We start from the raw sequence: 22088 nt of genomic DNA on the forward strand, positions 1-22088 counted from the left end.
GCTGCTCCTGCAAGGGCGCATCTTTAGCCGACACAGAGGGATCAGAGGTATGCATGAAGACATCATGCCCAATAGCGATTTGAAGAGACGGACTGTAACCTTTCGTCTTCTGTGTATGAAACTCCCTAGGGTTAGTAATCTTTGTTGTCTCTCTAACGTGGGACATGCCATGCCGGATTCCGTGTTCAGTTTTGCTCCCAGAAAAGTAATACTGCGTACTGCTGGAGGGATGGACTTCTCCCAGTTGATTGTGAATCCGAGATTGGTCAGTAAGGAAACGCAATTTCTTGTTGACTTGTGTGCTCCTGCGTAAGTCTTTGCCTTTATTAACCAGTCGTCTAAGTATGGAAAGACATGGTGCTTTACTCTCCTGAGAAAGGCTGCAACTGGTGCTAGGCATTTGGTAAATATTCTTGGGGCTGATTTGAGCCCGAAGGGAAGGACGCGATATTGATAATGGCTCCCGGCTACGGTGAATCTCAAATACTTTCTGTGGGCAGGGTGGATGGGTATGTGGAAGTATGCGTCTTTGAGGTCTAGTGATGACATAAAATCTCTTTGATTGAGACGCAGAAGGACGTCTTGCAGGCTGATCATTCGAAACGATTGCTTTTTTAGGTATAGATTTAGTTGCCTTAAATCGAGGATTGGCCTCCAATCCTTCCACTTTTTTCGAATGATGAAGAACCTGGAATAAAATCCTGTTCCTCGTTGAGCCAGAGGCACCTTCTCTATAGCTCCCTTGAGAAGGAGCTTGTCGACTTCTTCTTTGAGTTGTTGAGGATATCTTGAAGGAGCCCAGCGGGGAGGGTTGGAGAGAGGTATCTGGACAAATTCTAAAGTATGGCCCCGTTCCACTAATTGTAGGACCCACTTGTCTGACGTAATGGTTTGCCATTGACTAAGAAATAAGGAAATTCTCCCGCCCAGGGTGACAGGAGGAGGACTGAGCGTAGCCGGCACCTCGAAAACATCAGGTTCTACGAGCTGAATCTTTGGCGGGGCGGGTTGAACGTCCACGGCCCGCCGGTCTACTATAGGCTGGTTGAGTCGGTTGCCTTTGGGAGTAGTATGGACGATATTGTTGTGAAGATGATGGATAGGAAGAATATCTCTGTTGTTGATATCCCCCTCTGTAAGAGGGTTGGCCACGGCCCCTAGGACGAAAGGACGATCTTCGATATTGCAGGGTCCCTAATGACCTTGCCGTGTCCGTTTTAATTGACTGTAGGGCTTCGTCCACATGTTTCCCAAATAGCGCTTGGCCATCAAAGGGTAAGTCTAGGATTTTATTCTGGACTTCTGGGCGAAATGAGGTGGCTTTGAGCCAGCCCTGTCTTCTTAATACAGCAGCACCTGCAAGCTGTCTGAAAGCCGTGGTCGCTATATCCATTGCACAGTCTATAAGCTCTGCAGACGTGCGTTGAACTTCTTGTACAGTCTTATTTGCCTCTGATTTTACGTCTTCTGGCAGTTGATTAATAAAAGGTGCAATATCCGCCCAAAGCTGTCTGTCGTATCGAGACAAAATAGCCAAGGAGTTGGCAGCTCTAAGCACTAGGCTGGCCATAGACGAAAATCTTTTTCCTATGTTATCTAGCCGCCTACCCTCCTTATCTGGGGGCGCGGAAATCGGAGCCGAAGGATTTTTTGATCTTCTTTGAGCCGCCTGAGCTACTACTGAATCTGGAGGAGGATGTCCTGTCAAGCATGTTGGTGCATCATCAGGAGCTTTGTATTTCTTATCCAGACGTGGCAAAACTGCTGTGACTGTTGCCGGATTACTCATGACTTTAAGGCCTTCTTCCCAGAGGTAGTTCACCATCGGGATAGAGTGCACAGACTTCTGAAAGGGCTCTTTAAAATCATATAGGAAACAATCTGTTTGCTTCGTAGGTAGCGATAAAGCAAAACGCTTGGCTGCCCTCTCTAGGAGATTGTGAAAACCTCCAATGTCTTCAGGTGGGGACTCCACCTTCGAATGAGAAGGAGAAGATGGAGCAGGAATAATATACTCGTCCCACTCTGAGTGAGTGTCTATGAGCTCTCCTTCCTCCTGATCTCCTTCTGAGATGTCAGTGTCTTAGGGAATTGTCATGTCCGGGGTGGCCACATCTGTGAGATGCAAAGACGTTAGTCTTTGATGTGGAGTAGAAACACCAGAAATGGGCGATGGAGGAGGCTGTTCTCCTTGTGGAGGAAACCTTCTGTTGTAATCCACTAACATCGCTCTAAGGCCAGTAAGCAGGTCGGAAGGAATATACGCTCCCTGCTGATACTGCTGATGTTCAGAGTAAGCCTGGGGATCATAAGCTTCCTCATATTCCTCCTCTTCCTGGTATTTTACATTCAATTCAGAGGGGCTGTGGGCTGTTCCAAAAGGCCCATCTTCATCTGAATCTTCATCTCCCTCCAAAAGATGTACTGGTACCAGGGAGGATACCTTACTAGGTGATGTGTGGGTTGGAGTTAACTTTTCTCCTCTTTTTTGATGTTTTTCCCTCGTCAACGACGTGTAAATTGACTTTGTCATGGACGGTGCCGTCGATGCTGGACGCACCGTTATTTTAATAGCAGAAAGCTTCGCCGACGAGTCTACCGTCGACGACGGTAGGGCTGACACTGACATCAGCGCCGTCGACGATGACGAGGTGTAGATGGTCGTCGACGCTGATGTCGTCGTTGCAGTTCTCGTCAATGGTGGTGTTCGACGACGATGTCGCCGACGGAGCCGTTGACGATGGAAATCCTGAAGTAGCTGTCGTCGTCGGCAATGTGCCCACCGACGGTGCCGTCGACGGGGAATCAGTCAGCGAGGCCTTTTTTCCAGTCACAGAGGATGGCTTTTTGAAAGGCACAGATGGTGGAACAGATGAAGATTTCCTGTGCCTCTCAGAACTGGAAGAATGTCTTTTCCCCTCTTTACTTGAGAGTTTAGTTGGGGAAGAAGATGGGCTGCGACCCTTACAAGACCTTGAAGCAGTCTTTTTGAGGGCTTTCCTTGAGATTTGTGAGGGAGATCTAGAGTGTGATCTTGCCCTTTTAGTTGATCTCTTGGATGTTGATGATTCCTCACTCTCAGAACCAGAAACTGGATCCTTCCTATGCTTTAGTTTCTGCAGCCATATTAATAATCTGCCTTCTCTATCTTTTAAGGTCTTAGAAGAAAAAGTACGGCAAATCTTACAGTCCTTGGCTGAATGATTTGGGTACAGGCAGTAAATGCAGTCTTGTTGAGGGTCTTCAGAATGAAGTATTTTCTTCCCACAATTCTTGCAGTCACTAAAGAGAATTTTATTTTCCTTGTCAGACATAGTTGAAAAATAGCTGACAAATCCAAATAAATGAGTTTCTCTGAAAGAAAAAGAGCTGAATAAAGGTGTGAAGACAGAGCAGAGCTCTGAGGAGACTCCCTAGCACGACGTGCGGTAGAAAATCTGAGGTGCTAGAGCTTCTCTCAGGAGGTTCTGAAGGGTGCTGTCGCCTGATTGGTGGAGGATCAGGTTTGGTTCTTTTCACAAAATGACTCTGATAGACTATGAAATTGAAGAGGCCTAGGGCCTTTTTCTCTTCAATATGTTTTAACATTACTTGTGAAAATTGTACCGGGACTCCCATCTCGACGACGGGGAATGATTCAAGCATGTGAATCTATGAAAGTTCCAGTACTGGAGTAATCACAAATTCGCCCCTAGACAAGTGTACTGTGTGCGCAGTATCGCTGAGAGAGTAAGAATACAGTAAAGGTAAGTAAATTACCCCACCCCAGAGGCCAGAAAAGCAGGAGTAATGTACTGCAATTTTCCTTATGACACACTACACCTCGTTTTGGGGATTTTGCAGCAGCCAAACAAGTCTGCAAAGAACAACTGCTGGATTTATTGGAATTGAAGACCTGCAGAGGAAGGGGCCCAAGTCCAGAAGTCGAATGAAGTTCCAGGAAGGACAGGAGCCCCTACCAACCTAGAAGATGGTGTAAAAGAAGAGTGCCTGGTTAGTCCTAGGAAGATGCCAGCGGGTTCCTGCGTGATGCAAAAGATGTCCCACGGTGTGAAGATCGTTGCAGTGAGATTTCGTGTTGGAAGGCGCCAATAAGCCTTGGCTATGGCAAAAGTGTGTTTTTCATCAAAATGGCGCTGGATGGAGCCAGGAGGGATCTGGGGGCCTCAACTCTGTGTAAGGAGGAAGAGGAGGCTCTGCACTTTAGAGAGCCCTCAGTTTGCCAGCCAGCACCCCCAAAGCAGCTGGATCCGGGTTCAAAGAAGGTGCAAAACACGGTTGATGCAGCACAACACAAGAAGGTCCCACGCTGCCGGGGAACAACTCAGCAAGTTGAGCGTCGCAAGGTGGAGTGCTGGGGTTCTGGGCCAGGATGTGTACGAAGGAATTTTGCAAAGAGTGTACAGAGGCCTCAGGAGGCGAAGACACAATACACAGGGTTACCGTCGTTCTCGCAGAAGGCAAGGTCTTACCTCCTCCAAATTTCGTCAGCAGGACCTCAGGACAGTCTATGTCGATGATGTCCACCCTGTGTGTCAGTAGGAGCACGCTCGTCACCGTGAGGAGTCCCAGGCTACCGGTCGTCGCCTTGGAAGGTGCCTGCTTGGAGCAGGGGAGTGACTCCGTCACTCCACAGTAGATTTCTTAGGTCCTTCTGGTGCACGATGAAGACAGGGAGTCCCCAGATCATGCACACAGTGGAAACTATTGCAGTTGCAGACTTGGAGCGGAGGTTGATGAAGAAAAGTGTCTCTTGTAGACACTTCGTTGCAGTTACAGCGTTTCTTGGAGCAGGCTGCAGTTGATCCGAGGTCAGAAGAGTCTGAAGTTGTTGCAGATGATTCCTGAAGGAAAGTTCCAAGGAGAATCTGAAGAGAACCCAGAGGAGAGACCCTATATAGTCCTGAGAGGGGGGATTGGCTACCTTATCAGGCATGTACATATCAGGAGGGGTCTCTGACGTCACCTGCCATCACTGGCCACTCAGAGCCCTCCAGAATGCCTCCACACCTTGCAAAGCAAGATGGCTGAAGTCTGGGACACACTGGAGGAGCTCTGGGCACCACCCCTGGGGTGGTGATGGTCAGGGGAGTGGTCACTCCCCGTTCCTTTATCCAGTTTCCCGCCAGAGCAGGGGAGAAGGGGTCACTGAACCGGTGTAGACTGGTTTATCCAAGGAGGGCACCATCTGTGCCCTTCAAAGCATTTCCAGAGGCTGGGGGAGGCTACCCCTCCCCATCCTGTAACACCTATTTCAAAAGGGAGAGGGTTTAACACCCTGCTCTCAGAGGAAATGCTTTGTTCTGCCTTCCTGGGACTGGGCTGCCCAGACCCCAGGAGGGCAGAACCCTGTCTGTGAGGTGGCAGCAGCTGTAGCTGCCGTGCAAGCCACTGAAAGCTGGTTTGGCAGTACTGGGGGTCCACGGTGGAGCCCCCATGATGCATTGAATTGGCTCACCAATACCAGATTTGGAATGGGGGGACAATTCCATGATCTTAGACATGGCCATAATCGTAGTTACCATTGTGTAGCTACATATAGGTATTGACCTCTATGTAGTGTACGCGTATAATGGCGACCCCGCAACCACAAAGTCCTTGGAAATGGCCCTGAACTATGTAGGGGCACGTTTGCTAGTGCAAGGGTGCCCTCACACTTAGTAACTTTGCACCTAACCTTCAGCAAGTGAAGGTTAGACATATAGGTGGACTTAAAGGTTACTTAAGTGCAGTGAAAATGGCTGTGAAATAGTGTGTGCACTATTTCACGCAGGCTGCAATGGCAGTCCTGTGTAAGGGTTTGTTTGAGCTCCCTATGGGTGGCAGAAGAAATGCTGCAGCCCAAATGGATCTCCTGGAACCCGAATGCCCTGGGTACCTAGGTACCATCTAATAGGGACTTATAAGGGGGGGTCCAATGTGCCAATTGAAATTGGTAAATTAAGTCACTGGCCTACAGTGACAAATTTAAAAGCAGAGAAAGCATAAGCTCTGATTAGCAGAGCCTCAGTGACACAATTAGGCACTAAACAGGCATACACATTAGACCACAAACTATGAGCACTGGGGTTCTGGCTAGCAGGATCCCAGTGAGACAGGCAAAACACACTGACATATAGGTTTTTATCTATGAGCACTGGGGTCTGGCTAGAAGGATCCCAGTGACACAGTAAAAACACACTGACATACACTCACAAACAGGTCAAAAATGGTGGTAACCATGCTAGAAAGAGGCTACTTTTCTACACCCACCTTTAACTCCTGAAGAGAAAAATAATCCAAATCTCCTCAGAAGGGATTTTTGAGAGAAAAACTGAGCACAGCTCAAGGGAGACTCCTTAGCACGACGTGCAGTGGAAAATCTGAGGAAGTCAGCTGCTCACAGGAGGGTTCTAGAGGGTGGTAAGAGCTGATTGGTTGTCTTTTAAGTTTGGTCCTTTTTGACAAAACAACTGTGTAATGTTTCTAAGTTAGAGACCAACTACTTTTAGAGCTTTAATATGCAATTGGGCATAGTTTTTATATTACACCGGGGACTCCCATCTCGATGACTGGGAATGATTCAAGCATGTGAATATTTGAAAGTTCCAATACTGGAGTAAAATGTATTGATGCATGCTATTATTCCGCAAAAAATATTCATAATGGAAAGTCATTGCAACCGGTTTCAACAATATTATGAGAAACATGAAAATACATAATCACTGGCAAAACCAATAGGTTTGACATTTGTGGCCAGCATTTTGGTTTTGTCAATGCGTTTTTTGACGTGGTTTTTGTTCAACTATTTTTGGAGCTACCAGGCCCAGGACTATTATAACAAACATTGGCAGAAAACAATAATATTTTTTGTCTCAAAAAGCACATAATGCCACAGTAGTCCTTGGCACTGAACAAAACTACCTTGTGTGTCAATATGCTCCTTGTGATACAGCTGAATGCTGTCACTCACAGTCTATAGACAGAAAAAGACAGAGTTCTAACTCAAGACCTAACTAGGGGTCCAATTATTAAATAAAGTCACAAAAGTGCACCCATTGTATTTGTCCTTGCATTGGTGCAGATTTACAGCTTTCATGAATTCACAAAAGTAAGCCAGGAAGTCATACTCTTAGAAAATATTTGTGAACTGCATTTTAGAACAAGCAAATATGCATATGTTCATTTGAGCATGCAAAAATCTGTTGAGCGTTTACAAGCTCACTTTTCCTCCACTTTTTTTTTTTTCAACTGTGGAGGAAGTTTTACTCAGGAGTGCATTTCCAACATTTCTCAGTATGGGAAAACATTGTAGAAGAGCTGGTGAAAACCCCTAAAACATTCAAGTTAGTAGGTTTGCACAGACTCAAAGGCACATTCTAAACCGGGAACTATTGCTTAATGCTAGTATGTAGATCTGTAGAAAGGTGACAAAATGTGAGAATTGCTACAATTTAAATCCACATATAGTATGAGCCCTGGCATAATCCAAGAGGCTATTATCAGAGTTCTTATATAATGATATTGCCGCCATAATTTATCACCCCTCTAAAAGGCACAAGTGGATTTATTTTTTTTACAGGACAAGTAGGTTTATGAAGCAAGGTGTTTCATGGACAAGTAGATATTTTATTAAATTCCACACCCCTGTACTTCAAATATAGTCCATAGTTTGATATCTATCATTAAGTGGACAGTGAGTCTACAACAATTTAAAGTCTATGCTAATACTAAATAATTGAGTGCGCACACTATAATGCTTGGGAAAACTCACATTCTCTTGTCAGACATTCAGGGCATCATTTATTTTGGGTTAGCATTCCAGGATTTAGGTTTGTCTGTTTGTGAAATGCAACAAAAAATAAAAATAAAATTTTTCATTAATGCTGCATAGTCTTGACTGCACTAAAACAGAGGTTCATGAATGTAAAAAAACGAACATAAAATACAATTGCGGCACAAAAATGTGTAAAGACCCAGCAGTGAAATGTAGACTGCAATGTGTGACTAGTTAATGAGTAAGAATGGGTTTGTTTTTCAGCCACTCACCTTTCCTGAGCAGACAGAGGGTGGGTGATGGCAACCCTTTTTAAATTACACAATTTCATGAGATGAGGGTTTTGAGATATTCCAGGAGATTATGGGACCACAAGCACTTTGGCCAGAGTGGATGTGGCTCTGCTTCTTCAAATCCCAAAATCTTTGAAGGATGGTGTAGCTGTAGGTAAAATGTTTTGTTTTTAGGAAACACACAGAGTGGGCTTTTGGCCAGCCCCCTTCAGGCACTGCTTTAAGATAATGTCATTTACAGGTTAGACACACTATTGGCTATCAGGTGTTTTATTCTGCCTCCTACGGAGTGCTGCCATTTCAATGCACGCAGTTCAATGTTTTCTTTAGAAGCAGTAACCAGAAGGATTTATCTGATAAACGTACAGTGTTTGAAAGAAGGCTTCCCCCACTGAAAACATACTTTAATTGACAAATAGTTATCTGAAGAAAAAAGTGCATATATGAACTACGGTAGAGTGATTGTTTTCACCTAAATTAATTTTTGTACATAAACATGCTTTCACATCTTGGTATGATTAGGTGCCCCTACCATACTCCTTTGAAGTTGCTCCAACAGTGAATTTATACATTTATGTGAATTACACCTAAATGTAACAAGACAGTTCTGCTTGTTTTAAACATTAATGTGTTATCTGTCCATCAAAAGTTTAGCACAATCATGCTGAGACAACATTGAGGGAGCTATTGTGCCTCAATGTGTTATCGACAATATGTGGTGGTATACCGATACACACCTTTTACACCTAATGTGACAATTTACTAAATTTCTCTCTGTAGTTACTGACCCTGCACCTAAACAAAACATCATAACATCTGGGGAGTATGCACCTAAATGGGTTTGCGCATCTAATTGTAATTTTTGCTCCCAAAGGAGTTTGAGTACTTAAAAAAAGTATTAAAACGCTCCCAGTGATATTGCAAAAATCTTACTTTTGCATTGCTGGTTTTTGAACGCATGTACAATTTACCAGAGAGACAATAAGGCTGAATTATTTCATTCATGTGCAAATTTGTCTTGGAAATATGAAAATGCAGATTACATATCTGAGGAGAAATATGACAGCATTGCTACTTAAACTTAACGAATTAGGCAGATTGATGTGTAATACGCTGAAATAAAACCATTATTTGAGTGATTTGGGCTAGATCTCTCTGTACCTCGAGAGCTGACAAGCAAAAAGAGAAAGTAAAAAGTAGATTTAACAATGCTACATAAAGTTTACAATCATGCAGGCAAGATTAACTTTTTGCAGAAGCGGAGGTAAAAGAAAAGTGTGTTGAACTGAGGACTATGTCGTAATATTTGGACATTGAGAATGATGGTTTGAAAGTTGCAAAAATTCAGTCACTAAATGGCCATAAAATGCTAAATCAAAATACATGAATTATCTGAACAAACAAATGCCCTTTCAAAGAGTTCCATGATTTGCTTTAAAGGTTAAATGCACTGTATCAGATAAATTATAACTGGGTTTTGATATCTACCTTGTACTTAAAATTACCACAGAATAAGCGACAGTAAGATTTACTCAGACAGCAGAAGTGGACACAGAGAAAAATCAGCAGAAAATCTGCAGAGCAACAATCGAAGTTTAAGTAAACCAAAGCCTCACTTTATTCATTAGAAACACAAATCCAGCAACCCCAATCTCTGAGCCCACTGAAAATGAGCGAGTTACCTACCTTCAGTAACGCTCTTTCTGGTCAATAATCTAACTACATATTCCGCACCCACAGCATATACCCCAGTTGCCAAACTGCACATGGAAGATTTTTCAGCATAGTCTCTGCTTCCCAACAGGTGGAGTCATGTGGCTCTGCAATGACACCTCTCGGCCCCAGAAGTGACGGCTGGAGCTGCATACAAGTGCTACCCAAGCACACAGACAATTTCCTTCTTGACCTTCTGTCCCCGCAGAAGCGGAACTCAAAATTCAATTCATTAATCAAGTGTGAAGATCTCTAATTTGGCATCTGTCTAGATGAAAAGGTGTACATTCCACAGAGAAGGGAGGTGGGATAGCTGTGAGAAATCTGCAGTTACATTACTCTCCAGAAAAAGCATTACTAAAGGTAAGGATCCTGTTCCTCTGATCTTACTTATAACTGCATATTCCTCACCTTTAGAATAGCTACCCAAGAGATACCTCATCCACTGGTGGGTTTACGGCCAAAATTTCCTTTACATTGGACTTCATGGTCAAGGCAATTATGCTTTGCAAACTTGTGCACTGATGCCCATGTTGCAGCCTTAACTATTCAGGACAGGCACTTTGTGCACCAGGACAGTGGTAGCAGCGTTGGCCCTGATAGAATGAGTCCTCAATCCTTCTGGAAGCTGCTGCTTGGCTAATGCCTAAAATATCTTGATGCAAAGGGCTATACACCAGTATAAAGTCCTTATATGCACTGTCTTGCCATTCATTACCCAAGAGAACCCCACAAAGAGCTGATTGCTCACCCAATGGTCTTTGGTACAATAAATGTAAAAGCTCAGCACTCTTCTACCATCCAAACAATGGAGTCTTTAGTCCTCTTTTGAGAGGTCAGGTCTATCTAAGAAGGTGGAGTGTGATGGGATGTTGGAAATGAAAGGGAGTACCACAGCCAGTACAGTCCACATCAGCAGGTTATCTGGAAAGAAGGTAGTGTTGGGCACCTGGACTGTCTGAGCCTCGAGGTGATATTATCACAATGAGAAAGGCCATCTTCATGTAAGGAGACTTAGAGGACAGCTCAGAAGGAGTGTCCAGTATAAAAGTAGGGACCACATTAAGGGCCTTGTGTTGCATCATAGAGGGTTTAGAAGCAAACATGTAGATTAGTCTTTTGAGAACTCATATCACAACAGGTGATATGAAGGATGACTGGTTCGGTAAACGCAAAAAGGCTGCCAGGAGTGACAGATAACCTTTAAATGTACCCAGTAGAAGTACTTGCAAGACCAAAGATAAACAACAAGGCATCTGACAATAAAACCTAGAATGGGTCAGTATTAAAGGGGTCAAACCAAACCACAATCCTGAACCAGCATCCAGCATAAAAACCCTTTCTACAAGGATGCCTGGCTGCAAAGATGACACAAACAACTTAAAGAAGAAGATTGAATGCAGTCAACTGCCATCACTACATCTAGAAGCACAGAGGTGTAAATTGAGCTGGCCGGGGTACAAGACCATGTTCTACTGCTGCAACAGAAGATTCTCCAGAACTGGCAGCTTGTTTAGAAGACAAATGTTCATGCGTCCATTACTTACCGGTAATGGCGTTACTCCTAGTCCAACTCCCTCACCTTCCTTTCCCAACCAATGAGGCTCCATGCCTCCCCCTAGACCCTCCCTTCCCTTCTGAAAAGCACCCCCCCCCAACCACCTCCTGTACAGAAACAAGCCCAAAACAGCAACTCAGGCGTTCCTTACTGGGAGGGCGGGAGGGAACGGAGAGGAAGGCGAGGGAGTAGGACTAGGAGTAATGCCATTACCGGTAAGTAATAGACGCATTACCTCCCGTCCATCCCTCGCCTTCCTTTCCCAACCAATGAGATATAGCAAGAGAAACATAGGAGACAGACACTGAGTTGCAACAAGTTTAATTACAACTAAATAGGACACCGGACAACAACCCCCCTATTGCATCATAGAGGACAAGACACAGTGACCCAATACCGACTCCAAACCCCCCAAGTCCGCCAGTCTGTAATGACGAACAAAAGTAGAAGGAGAGGCCCAAGTAGCTGCCCTGCAAATTTCCACCACAGAAGCACCCTGTAACTCAGCCACCGTAGCAGCCATACCCCGGGTAGAACGGCCCTGGATCCCCAGAGGCGGCACAACCCCTTGCAAAGAATAAGCCATCAAAATCAGAGAGCGGACCCAATGACTCAAGGAAGCAGTGAACGGTTTCTCCCCCTTCCGAGCCGGACCAAAATTAACAAACAAGGAATCACCTTTCCTGAAAAGAGTAACCACCCGCAGATATTCCAACAATGCCCTACGTACATCCAAAGAATGCAAATGAACCTCCTCAGCCGAGGAAGGATCGGGACAGAAAGCAGGCAGGATAACCTCCTGCCGAGCATGGAAAGCGGAATTCACTTTGGGAACAAACGAGGGAACAGGCACAAGCACAACCCGATCAGGAAAAACCTTACAAAAAGGAAAAGAGCAGGCCAAAGCCCCCAACTCCCCCAAACGGCGGGCTGAAGTAATGGCCACCAGAAAAAAAGTTTTCAACGTCAGATGATGCAAGTCACATGACTCCAGAGGCTCAAAGGGAAGAACAGCCAAGACCTCCAACACCAAAGAAAGATCCCAGGAAGGAAAGGCCCGCACCGGACGAGGAAACAAGTTAAGAAGGCCCTGAAAAAATCTAGGCATCAAACGACCCTCATCAGACAGATTATGCCACGGACCCCGAAAAGCCTGAATCGCAGCCCACTGCACACGCAGTGAAGCCACAGACAAACCCAACTGGGCCCCATCTTGTAGAAACTGCATCACCTCAAACACAGAAGCTGCTGCAGGATCCAACCGATACTGCAAACACCAGGCAGAAAATACTTTCCACTGCCGACCATAAGACAGCAACGTGGAATGACACCGTGAAGCCAGCAAAGTTGAACTCAAAATGACCGGTACCCCCAAGCTCGTCAATCCCCTCCGTTCAACTTCCAAGCCATCAAGTGCAACCGCCGCAACGACCCCAGAGGGAGGCAAGGAAACTCCCGAGGCGAAGGACAGAGAATCCACGTGACCGGAGGCCATCAACCGAAGCAACGAAAACCAATTCGCCTGTGGCCAATGCGGAGCGATCAAGTGAACCCTGGCCTTCAGAAGACGTACCCTCACCAGAAAAGCACGGAGCAACTGGAAGGGCGGGAATGCGTGCAGAAGATCCTGAGGCCAAGGACACGACATCCAGTCCACCGCCCAAGCCTGATGACAGCAAAACCGGGAGCAAACGCGCCTCACCTTCGCATTCTCTGGGGAGGCAAATACATCCAGCACCGGAAGACCCCACAGGCAAACCAGTCGACGGAACAGAGACAATCGGAGGGAGAAAAGCTGGGACGAAGGAATGACCCGGCTCAACAGATCCGCCCAAACATTGACCACCCCCTGAATGTAGGTGGCCCGCAGAGACAGAACCCACTCCTGAGCCCAAACAAAAATGTCCCTCGCAACCCGAAACAGAGACCGCGACCTTGTCCCACCCTTCCTGTTCACGTAAGATTTGGTCACCAAGTTGTCCGTCCGGATAAGAACATCCAATCCCTTCAGGGATTCATGAAAATGAACCAGAGCAAGAAGAACTGCCTTCAACTCCCTCCAATTCGAGGAGCAGCTTGCCTCCACAGGTGACCAAAACCCCTGGTCCTGAGCCGACCCCAGCCAAGCTCCCTATGCGGAGAGGCTGGCATCGGTCGTCACTAGCACCGGCCGAGGAGGAGACAAAGACACCCCCAATCGAAGATGAGCAGGCACCAGCCACCAACCCATCTCCCTGCGAACAAACCCCGACACAGGAATCCTTGTCCGAAGAGATCTCGAAACTGGAGACCAACAAACGAGAAACCAGTTCTTCAGGCAAAGAAGATGAAACCGCGCCCAAGGTACCAGAAAAACCACCGACGCCAAATAACCCTGCAGACGCAACCACTGAAGGACTCGGGGAGCTTTCTGCGACAAGATCGACAACACCTGCGACTGGAGGCACAACAACCGTTTCTCCGACACAGTCACCAAGCCTTGAAGAGTCAGAAAGCGGGCCCGAGGAAAACCAGATACTGGGAAGGGACCAAATCTGACTTCCCCCAGTTGACCAAAAACCCGTGATTTTGCAGAACCAACAGTACCCGGGCCAGATGACTCCTTAACAGAACCTGATTGGGAGCTTGAATCAGAATATCGTCCAAATACGAATGGACAAACACACTCTCGGAATGCAGAAGAGCTACCAGAGGAGCCAGCACCTTGGTGAAAATCCGGGGAGAGGATTTGAGGCCAAACGGCAGAACACAGAACTGAAAATAGCCCCGGCCTACAGCAAAGCGGAGGAACCTTTGAGAAGACAGGGCCACTAGAACATGCAGGTAAGCATCCTGCAGATCCAGAGACCCCAGGAAATCCCCTGGACCGACCAGAAGAAAAACTGACTGAATGGATAGCATCCAGAAAAGCACAGTCTTTATCCAGGAATTCACCCACTTGAGATTGAGGACTGGACAAAAAACCCCTGACACCTTTGGAACCAGGAACAAGATGGAATAAGTGCCCAGACCCCTCTCCCCCACAGGAACACTGGAGATGGCTCCCTTGATGAGCAAGTCCCGGACCCCCTCCAACAATGCCCTCCTCTGGGCACCGTTCGCAGGCAGTGGCGTAGGACGAACCCCATTATCTGGAGGAACCACGTCGAAGTCTATGGCGTAGCCATTGTTCTGTTCACAATGTCCATCACCCAGCGATCCCTGACATCCTCCTGCCAAAAGTGAAGAAAGTCTCTCAGCCGACCCCCAACCGGCGCGCTGCCAGGCCCACAGTGATTGTCAGGAACCCTTCTTGAGGCCACCCCGACCTGAAGGAGCAGACTTCTTAGGAGAAAAACAGGGCTGAAAACAACCCTTCCTGGAAGAAAAAGACTTGGGATCAAACTTGGGAGAAGAACGAGAATGCTTCCGCCAACCTTTGCCAGAAGAAACCCCTTGTTAAGGCAAGGCGTGCTTCCTCTCCTTAAAAGCTTTCGAAAGCATGGAAGGCAACTGATCCCCAAACAAATTGCAACCTTCAAAAGGAAGCTGCAGGAGAGCAGACTTCTCCCCCGGATATGTCTTCCACATCCTTAACCGGAGGGACCTACGAGCCCCAATCAAAGCCCTCGAAGTCAGAGCCGAAGTGCGGACAACAACAGACGACATGTCAGCCAGCAACCTGGCCTGTTGTTCAATAACCGCCAGCAGCTCCGAACACTCCTGGACAGCCACCGCAGGTTGTCAAAATCCTGCACCAAGGATTGGGCAAAAAAAGCAGAAAAAATACCAGCTCTGAGGGCTAAATTTACCGCAGCAAATGCCCTCTTCAGACCCGAATCCACCTTCCTGTCAGTGGCATCAGCAGGAACACAGTCTTCAGGATTGACCACCGTCTTGCCAATAAAGCTAAAATGGAATATAGCTTAACGGAAGGGGGCAACACCTCCTCCCCATCCAGTAAGTACAATTTCTGAAGGAAGCGCGGAACCTGAGATTTGCCCACATCCTTCTACTCATGGAAAACCATATCCTTAACAGGGCCCTGGAAAGGCATGGCAGACCACGAAGGCGTTTGATATTGAAGGAACAAGTGGGAATCAGTCCCCGAAGGCTGAAAAACAGGAAACCCTAAATTGTCCCGAACATGCATCAGAACATCCCACATCTCCTCCCTGGAGAAATACTTCCCACCAGAAGAAGTAGAAGGGGCTTCATCATCAGAGGAAGAGGACCCCTCTGTCGCCACCGAAGGACGGGAGGCAGGAGAACGTCCAGGCCTAGGAGCTCCAGCCTGAAGAGCACGAGGCACAGCTACCTCAATCATGTCCTGAACCTCCTCCCTGGACATGAGGCGCAGGAACCCACAGCGCAACCTGGTGTCCACCAGGAGTGGAAAGGGGAACCGCAACATCCTCCCCCGAAGAAGAAGAAGAGACAATCCTGCGCTGTTTGGAAGGAACCTGCCTCCACCTAATCCGAACAAGAAATGTACCCAAGAGGCCAACAGCATCCAGTAAAATAAAGGAGAAATCCACCCCCCCCCCCCATCCAAAAGCAGCAAATGGGAAAAGCGCAGTAATTAACCCAAAAACAAGAAGAAAAAAAAACAAAAAAAGTGGTCAGAAACGCCCGCTCTACCGTATCCATGAAAATCCACACAACCGGCAAATCAGCCCAGCACATGTGAGGCGAAGACCCGGAAGGGCAGCCCCAGACACCAGAGAGCCAGCCGACTTGGAAGAAGCATCTCCTAAGGCAGCACCGCCGACCCACATGAAGATGCGACCGACAGGGGACCCACCGCGAGGAGCACCACCCCGCCGAGAGTCAACACGAGGCCCCCAAGGCCCTGCTGTGGAGGAGGAAGAGAAGGTAAGTCTAGCGGGCTAGACAAAAAGAACAGGAGGCGGCGGGGGGGGGGGTTCAGAAGGGAGGGGTCTAGGGGGAGGCAGGGAGCCTCATTGGTTGGGAAAGGAAGGCGAGGGAGGGACAGGAGGTAATGCCCAGTAGTTCAGGATACCACATTTTCTTGGCCAAATCCGAAACACCAGTATCACTTGGGCCATGTCATTCCTGGGGGGGACAGGAAAGGTAGTGGTGGGAAGACCTAAATGAGTCCCATGCTCCACACTAGGGGGAATGCGTCGTCATGAGACAGACTTCTTGGGAACTTCAGCATGCAAAGGTGTTGACATTTCAAGTTCTAAGTGGAGGCAAAGACATCAATTCAGAAGTCTTCTCTCTGCTGGAAGACATTCTATGTCGCCTCCACGGAGGCTTATACTTCTTTAGCAGACAGGAAGTTGCCACTTTCACAGGTGCAGCATGAATGAATTTCTCTTCCACAATATCAAGCAAACATGGCATAGGAGGCAACAGGGGTGTCAGAGTTTCTCTTGACTGAAGCTTTTCAAGGATAACAGAAATTGCTAGTTGAGGAGTGCATAAAGTGATGTTTAATTTGTAGCCCATCGAATTAAGACATCCTGGAACATAAGAATATCGTCTGTAAGGGATATTCTAGATGGTGACTCTGGTGGTGATTTTAGGTGTACATGAGGTATGTGTTGAGTTCTTGCAAGGTGATCTTCCTCTTGATCTAGAATAAGATCTATCTCTCCTACTAGACAATGTTATGAGTGGCGTTGTTGGAAATGGTGAAAGGGGTTTCCATTTCCAGAATAGTGACATGGAAGTTGCTTTTGAATCCCTTCTGATTGGTGGAAAAACTAATGGTACTAGATGTGTTTGTAAAGAATCTTCCAAAGGTATTATGGGCTTCAAAGGACTAAGTGGTAAAGAAGCTGTATTTTAATGTTAACCATTTGTAAGCACTATTTACTGAAATAATGAGATGTTGTAGGATGGGGGAAGCAGATCCAGACCAGCCAGGAGAAGATAACACAACTTGGGTTCTTCATGACATCAGGGGAGAAGGATTTAATGTCATACAAGGCTTTTTCATCGGTGACGGTGATCTATGTCTTTTTAATGTTGTATACACCAATCCTGACTCAATTGTGTGCTCGGTGGTGGTGAATGGGAGAACGCCATTGTGGTCTTCACTGTCGAGAGAGACGCTTACATTGCAGTTGAGGTTGAGTGCCTTGACGGTGAGTGCTGTCAACGTTTCACTTAGGATCCCTCTCCTGGCGATGAACATGTAGGCGATGATCATCTCTACAATGACACTGTGGGTTTCAGTGAGAATGGTATGTCTGACAATTTCTAGACAATTTTTTTTTAATCTGATGCTCTACTTCTGTGGGAGTCTTTTTCAGATTGTGCAACGCTTACAGAAGAAGATCAGATCTTAAAAGCCTTTTCTTTCCTTCTTTGCCTACTTTTAAGTCTGGCATCAGACCTTTAAATCTGATGCCCACCCTGATTTTCAGTGTTATTTACTTATTTTCTATCTTTTTAAAACAATGTCACAGCCTTTTACCTGAGGTGAAGGAGACGGGTATACTACACAGACTTTGTGTGCATCAGATGCAGAATTTCTCTTCCACATGAAGGACATTTGGTAAATAAAGAAGGAATTCTGAGAAAACACGTCAGTCAGTAAACAACAGTTTATGCAACAGGAGAGGGAAGATGTTGAGTAAAATGTGTTTAAAAATCTTCCAGACTAGAAAATAGTATTCCTCCAGAGGTGGAAAATCTCAAAGAGGTGTTCTAAGATCCTGCCTGAAGGAACTGGAAAAAAAGAACTGGTTCTGAAAGGCAACTGCTGGTACAAGGCATAGTAGACAGGGAATACTCCCAGGTTCTTAAAAGAGCAGGCTTTATTTTGACCTTTCTCCATGAAAGCCTTTCAGGCTGCATTTTTATCTTCCCGCACTGAAAGGAGTTTTTCATGACAGGAGATGTACACCAAGAAGTTAATCATATTTTAACAGAGATTCCAGCATTCAGATAATAAATGGCATCTCTGACACTAACATATAATATTTCCCAAGAAATAAAAATGGATTAATAACGTTCTATAATGTTAATCTCATTAAGTACATTATGTTGAAAGGTGTTTCAGCATCCGTGCAGGGAACACAAAATATTCAGCGTTTAGGACTATCAAAGTTCCTACAATGCAGAAATATATGTACACATATTATTAAATAATTTTAGCTTCTTTACCCTACAACATACTTTTGAAACAATTTGTGGAAATTGAGGGCTATTCAATCACAGAAGAGGCACCTGAATTCGATGTATATTTTCCATCAATGTAAGCAGCATGTTTGATGAGCAACGATCTGGAAAGCAGAATCTGAGCTTCAGTTATATCTAAATGAAAGTCTCTAGGACTGTTAAGATTGCTTCTTTATCAAAGAGTATGTATAAAATGAAATAGAATAGAACAAAATACTTGTAACTAAAAGCTGTAATTTAAACCTGTTTATTTACCATCTGTGGAACTACTACACTACAGTCTTCATATTTGGGAAGAACATAACATTGCTGAAAGTTGTTTGATTAAGTAATCACAGGCAGCTAAAGGAACGTTATGACGCTGTTTTAAATGCTTCCAAAGACCAGGGTGAAAAGATACACTGATTATATTTTGTCACATTCTGTTGAGACATTCAAGAAAAGGGATTTTCCTGGAAAGGATAAAAAAAAATTATTGATTTTGCACAAAACAGGATCAAGTTAAGTGATTTAGAATGTGTGAAATTTCAAATGCCATAAAAGGATTGTGATCTGAGGGAGATTTGCCTTGTTACATAACACTCTTTGTATTTAGGATTTATTTCTAGATGAATCTAATTTGAAAGGTGAGAGCTAAGATGTGTCCTTATGTGCACACAAGACAGTATTTCTCACAAGCTCCAATGTTTATGTCAAGTACAGCAGAAATGATAACTGGGAAGAGGAAATGACCCAGCTTAAGATATAAAGCATTATGTATTTTCTGTTAAATTCATGATAATGTCTTGATGTAAATACATCCAGGGTTCACATTTAATGTTATATTTATAGAAACAAAGTGAATACGAATCAGGGCACAAACACTAGTTGACACGTTACACATGTATATTATGTGCAAATTATTAAGATATGGACACTTAGGACATGTAACACAGAGAAACTTCTCAGGTTTACACATACACAGTGCAATCTTGGGCAGAAAAAAGGAGCCAAAGTTACAGGAGGAACCTTTAGTCACAGAAACTCAACAAACAAAAATGTAGCTACATACACCAAATATTTGTACCACACCCCAAGAACTAACCAAACAATCCCAATCATTAATTCAAACTTATTACAATTAACAATAGATAAAAATAAGATTTTACAGTCTTAATCTCTACTAACCTGTCTTTGATGTATCATTCTTAAGATCAATTTGTTTGCAGCCATATCCCTTCTCAACAAGAAGGTCCCCTAGGGATTTTCCTGCAAGGAAATATTCAGATTATGTTAGACTTCCCAGATGCTAAATCAACATGTTTATTGCTGATTTAATAGCAATTGTATTTTACAATAATTATAATTCTACTACTATCAAGAATAACGTTTCAGATGTCTCATTCTCAGCATCGTGCATGGCAACAGGTAAACTGCTGTAGGTCTCACAATACTCAGACTTTGAAAAACACATGTATTCATCGCTATGTTGTACTCAATGTTCTCACACTACACACAGATTTATAAAGCGGTTACTAGCTCAAAGCTGTAGGAAGATGTGGGATCCCAAACAACTTTGATGAGTGAGTTTTATAAAACACATGAATACCCAAAGGAGACCTGGCACAAAATAGGTGCATGAGCATGGGTTCTACACAAATAAGTAAAGCAATGGTTTTCTAAACATAAGATGTGATGACAGAGAAGGCTCAACCAATGGTATGGGATGTCTAGAATCGTTGTGTGGAAATGAGACAAGCAGAGCTCAAGCGCAACAGTCTAGTGGGATAATAATGGATGAAAAGAGGTAATGTAGTTAGTAGGCTCGGCATCATGGGCTGCTGTAAAAGAAAAGAATGGAGCTGAAAAATTTAACATTTGCATACCGGATGCGAATGGAGATTAATTAGCTGAAAAGAAATATTAGAATATATGTTCTGGATGAGTTGATTCTATACATAAGATGAGATGAGAGACCGGCAAACATCGAATTACAATAGAGTATGCTGGTGATGAGCGCTTGAACCTGAGATTTCGTGGAGGAACTTGTCACAAAAGGAACAATTTTTCTGTTAATTTTTATTGCACGTAAACATGTGGCCATTAGTTTACTGATATGTGCCTTTAACGAAAGTTTGACATCAAGGATTTTTATACCTAGATTACAGGATCTGGAACTCAGTTTAGGACATGTGGCAGGACACTGGGGCCACCAATTAGAGGACCAGATCGACAGAGTATCGAACACTAAGACCAGAGTCTTATTTCATTTCAGTCTCAGTTAATTAGCACTCATTTAACAAGCCACAGATTTCAAACTCTGTTGAAAGTGATCTTGGATAGTAGATTGTTTTCTCTCCAGCCACAAAATGATATTCGTGTCTTCTGCATAGGAATGAAATTGTAGCCTGAAGGAAGCAAAAGAAGCTACATATACATTAATAAGAGTGGGGCTTACCAAAGTACCATGCAACTGAGCTGCCAATAAGAGGACCGATAAGGAGACATATGGACAGCATGTGACCTTACACTCAGAAACAATATGAACGAGCTAGGAATAGTAATTAATCCAGCAGCACTAGGCCTTTCTACGAGTAACTTATGCAAGACCATGTTGGAGGGCGCTTAGAAAACCAGGAGAATGAGGGCAGCCGAGATTCTTACATCAGAGATCATATGGGTATCATTACTGGTACATGTCAACACAGTCTCAGTGCTGAGGTGCGGTGAAATCCGAGTTGACAGGTGTTGAGGACAGCATTTTTTTTTCAATATACCATGAGAGCTGAATGTTCACATCGCTCTCTCCATGATTCTGGCCTTAGGGAAAAAGGAAATGGTGCAAGTGTTAGCAAAATCTAAAAGGTGCATGGAAGGTTCTCTAGCAGAGAAAAAAGAAAATCTGTTTTGCAAAAAACAGGAACCTGACCGGTTGATAGAGACAGTGAAAAGGTAACCACAGGTGCCACCACTGGGGCCATAGTTCTTAGAAATCTAGTTGAGCATGTATCAAGAAGAGGATAAAACAACAGTTAGAGGAAAAAAATTCAGCCTTGACAGTGGAGAAGATAGCAGTTTATCGGGCATAAAATTTGAATTAAAAGCAGTGGAAAAGGAACGCTATCTTATCACAGAAAAAATTAGTCAAGTCAGAATAATAAGTTTATGAAATCAAAGAGGCCATCAACTTAGGCGAGGGCTAGAGGCTTTTAAGTGTTAAAATCAATATTGGATATTTTTCTTGGCATTAATCCATTAAATAATATTTTGTTTAATCATTGATCAGGACAAATTTTATAGCTCTTTGTGGAGTCAGCATTAGAACCTAAAGGGGAACAACTGCAACCGTCTTGAGACAACAGCAGGAAGCAAGTCAGAAGTAGAAGGATTCGCAGGACAGTGTGGGTCCAATAAGAAGTAGTATGCAAGAGCAGAGAAATAAAGACAAGCTGCACCGCCTCTCCATTGTTCGCCTCCTTTTTGGTGAATGCTACAGCTGGCGAAAAGAAAGAAAGGCGATCCTCCAGTGAACCATCCCACTCCTGCTGCATCGGCCTGAAGCCTGGAACAATGGTGACACACTAAGGGTCCCTCTACTGCGGTGTTCCCTCGTACCACATCGCCCAGCTACGTGCATGGGCCACTGCCACTCAGC

General features: G+C 44.8%; 1 protein-coding gene across 2 annotated transcripts in view; it reads right to left on the reverse strand.

The window, feature by feature from the left end:
- Positions 1–22088, reverse strand: part of TDRD1 (tudor domain containing 1) — a 1656135-nt gene that overhangs the window by 971128 nt on the left and 662919 nt on the right. For both annotated transcript variants that reach the window (XM_069239312.1, XM_069239311.1), the window contains one exon: positions 19622–19702. In XM_069239312.1, coding sequence (XP_069095413.1) covers positions 19622–19702 — 81 coding nt within the window. The remainder of the gene's footprint in view (positions 1–19621; positions 19703–22088) is intronic.

The sequence above is a fragment of the Pleurodeles waltl genome, chromosome 6, assembly GCF_031143425.1.
Source record: "Pleurodeles waltl isolate 20211129_DDA chromosome 6, aPleWal1.hap1.20221129, whole genome shotgun sequence".
NCBI lineage: Eukaryota > Metazoa > Chordata > Amphibia > Caudata > Salamandridae > Pleurodeles > Pleurodeles waltl.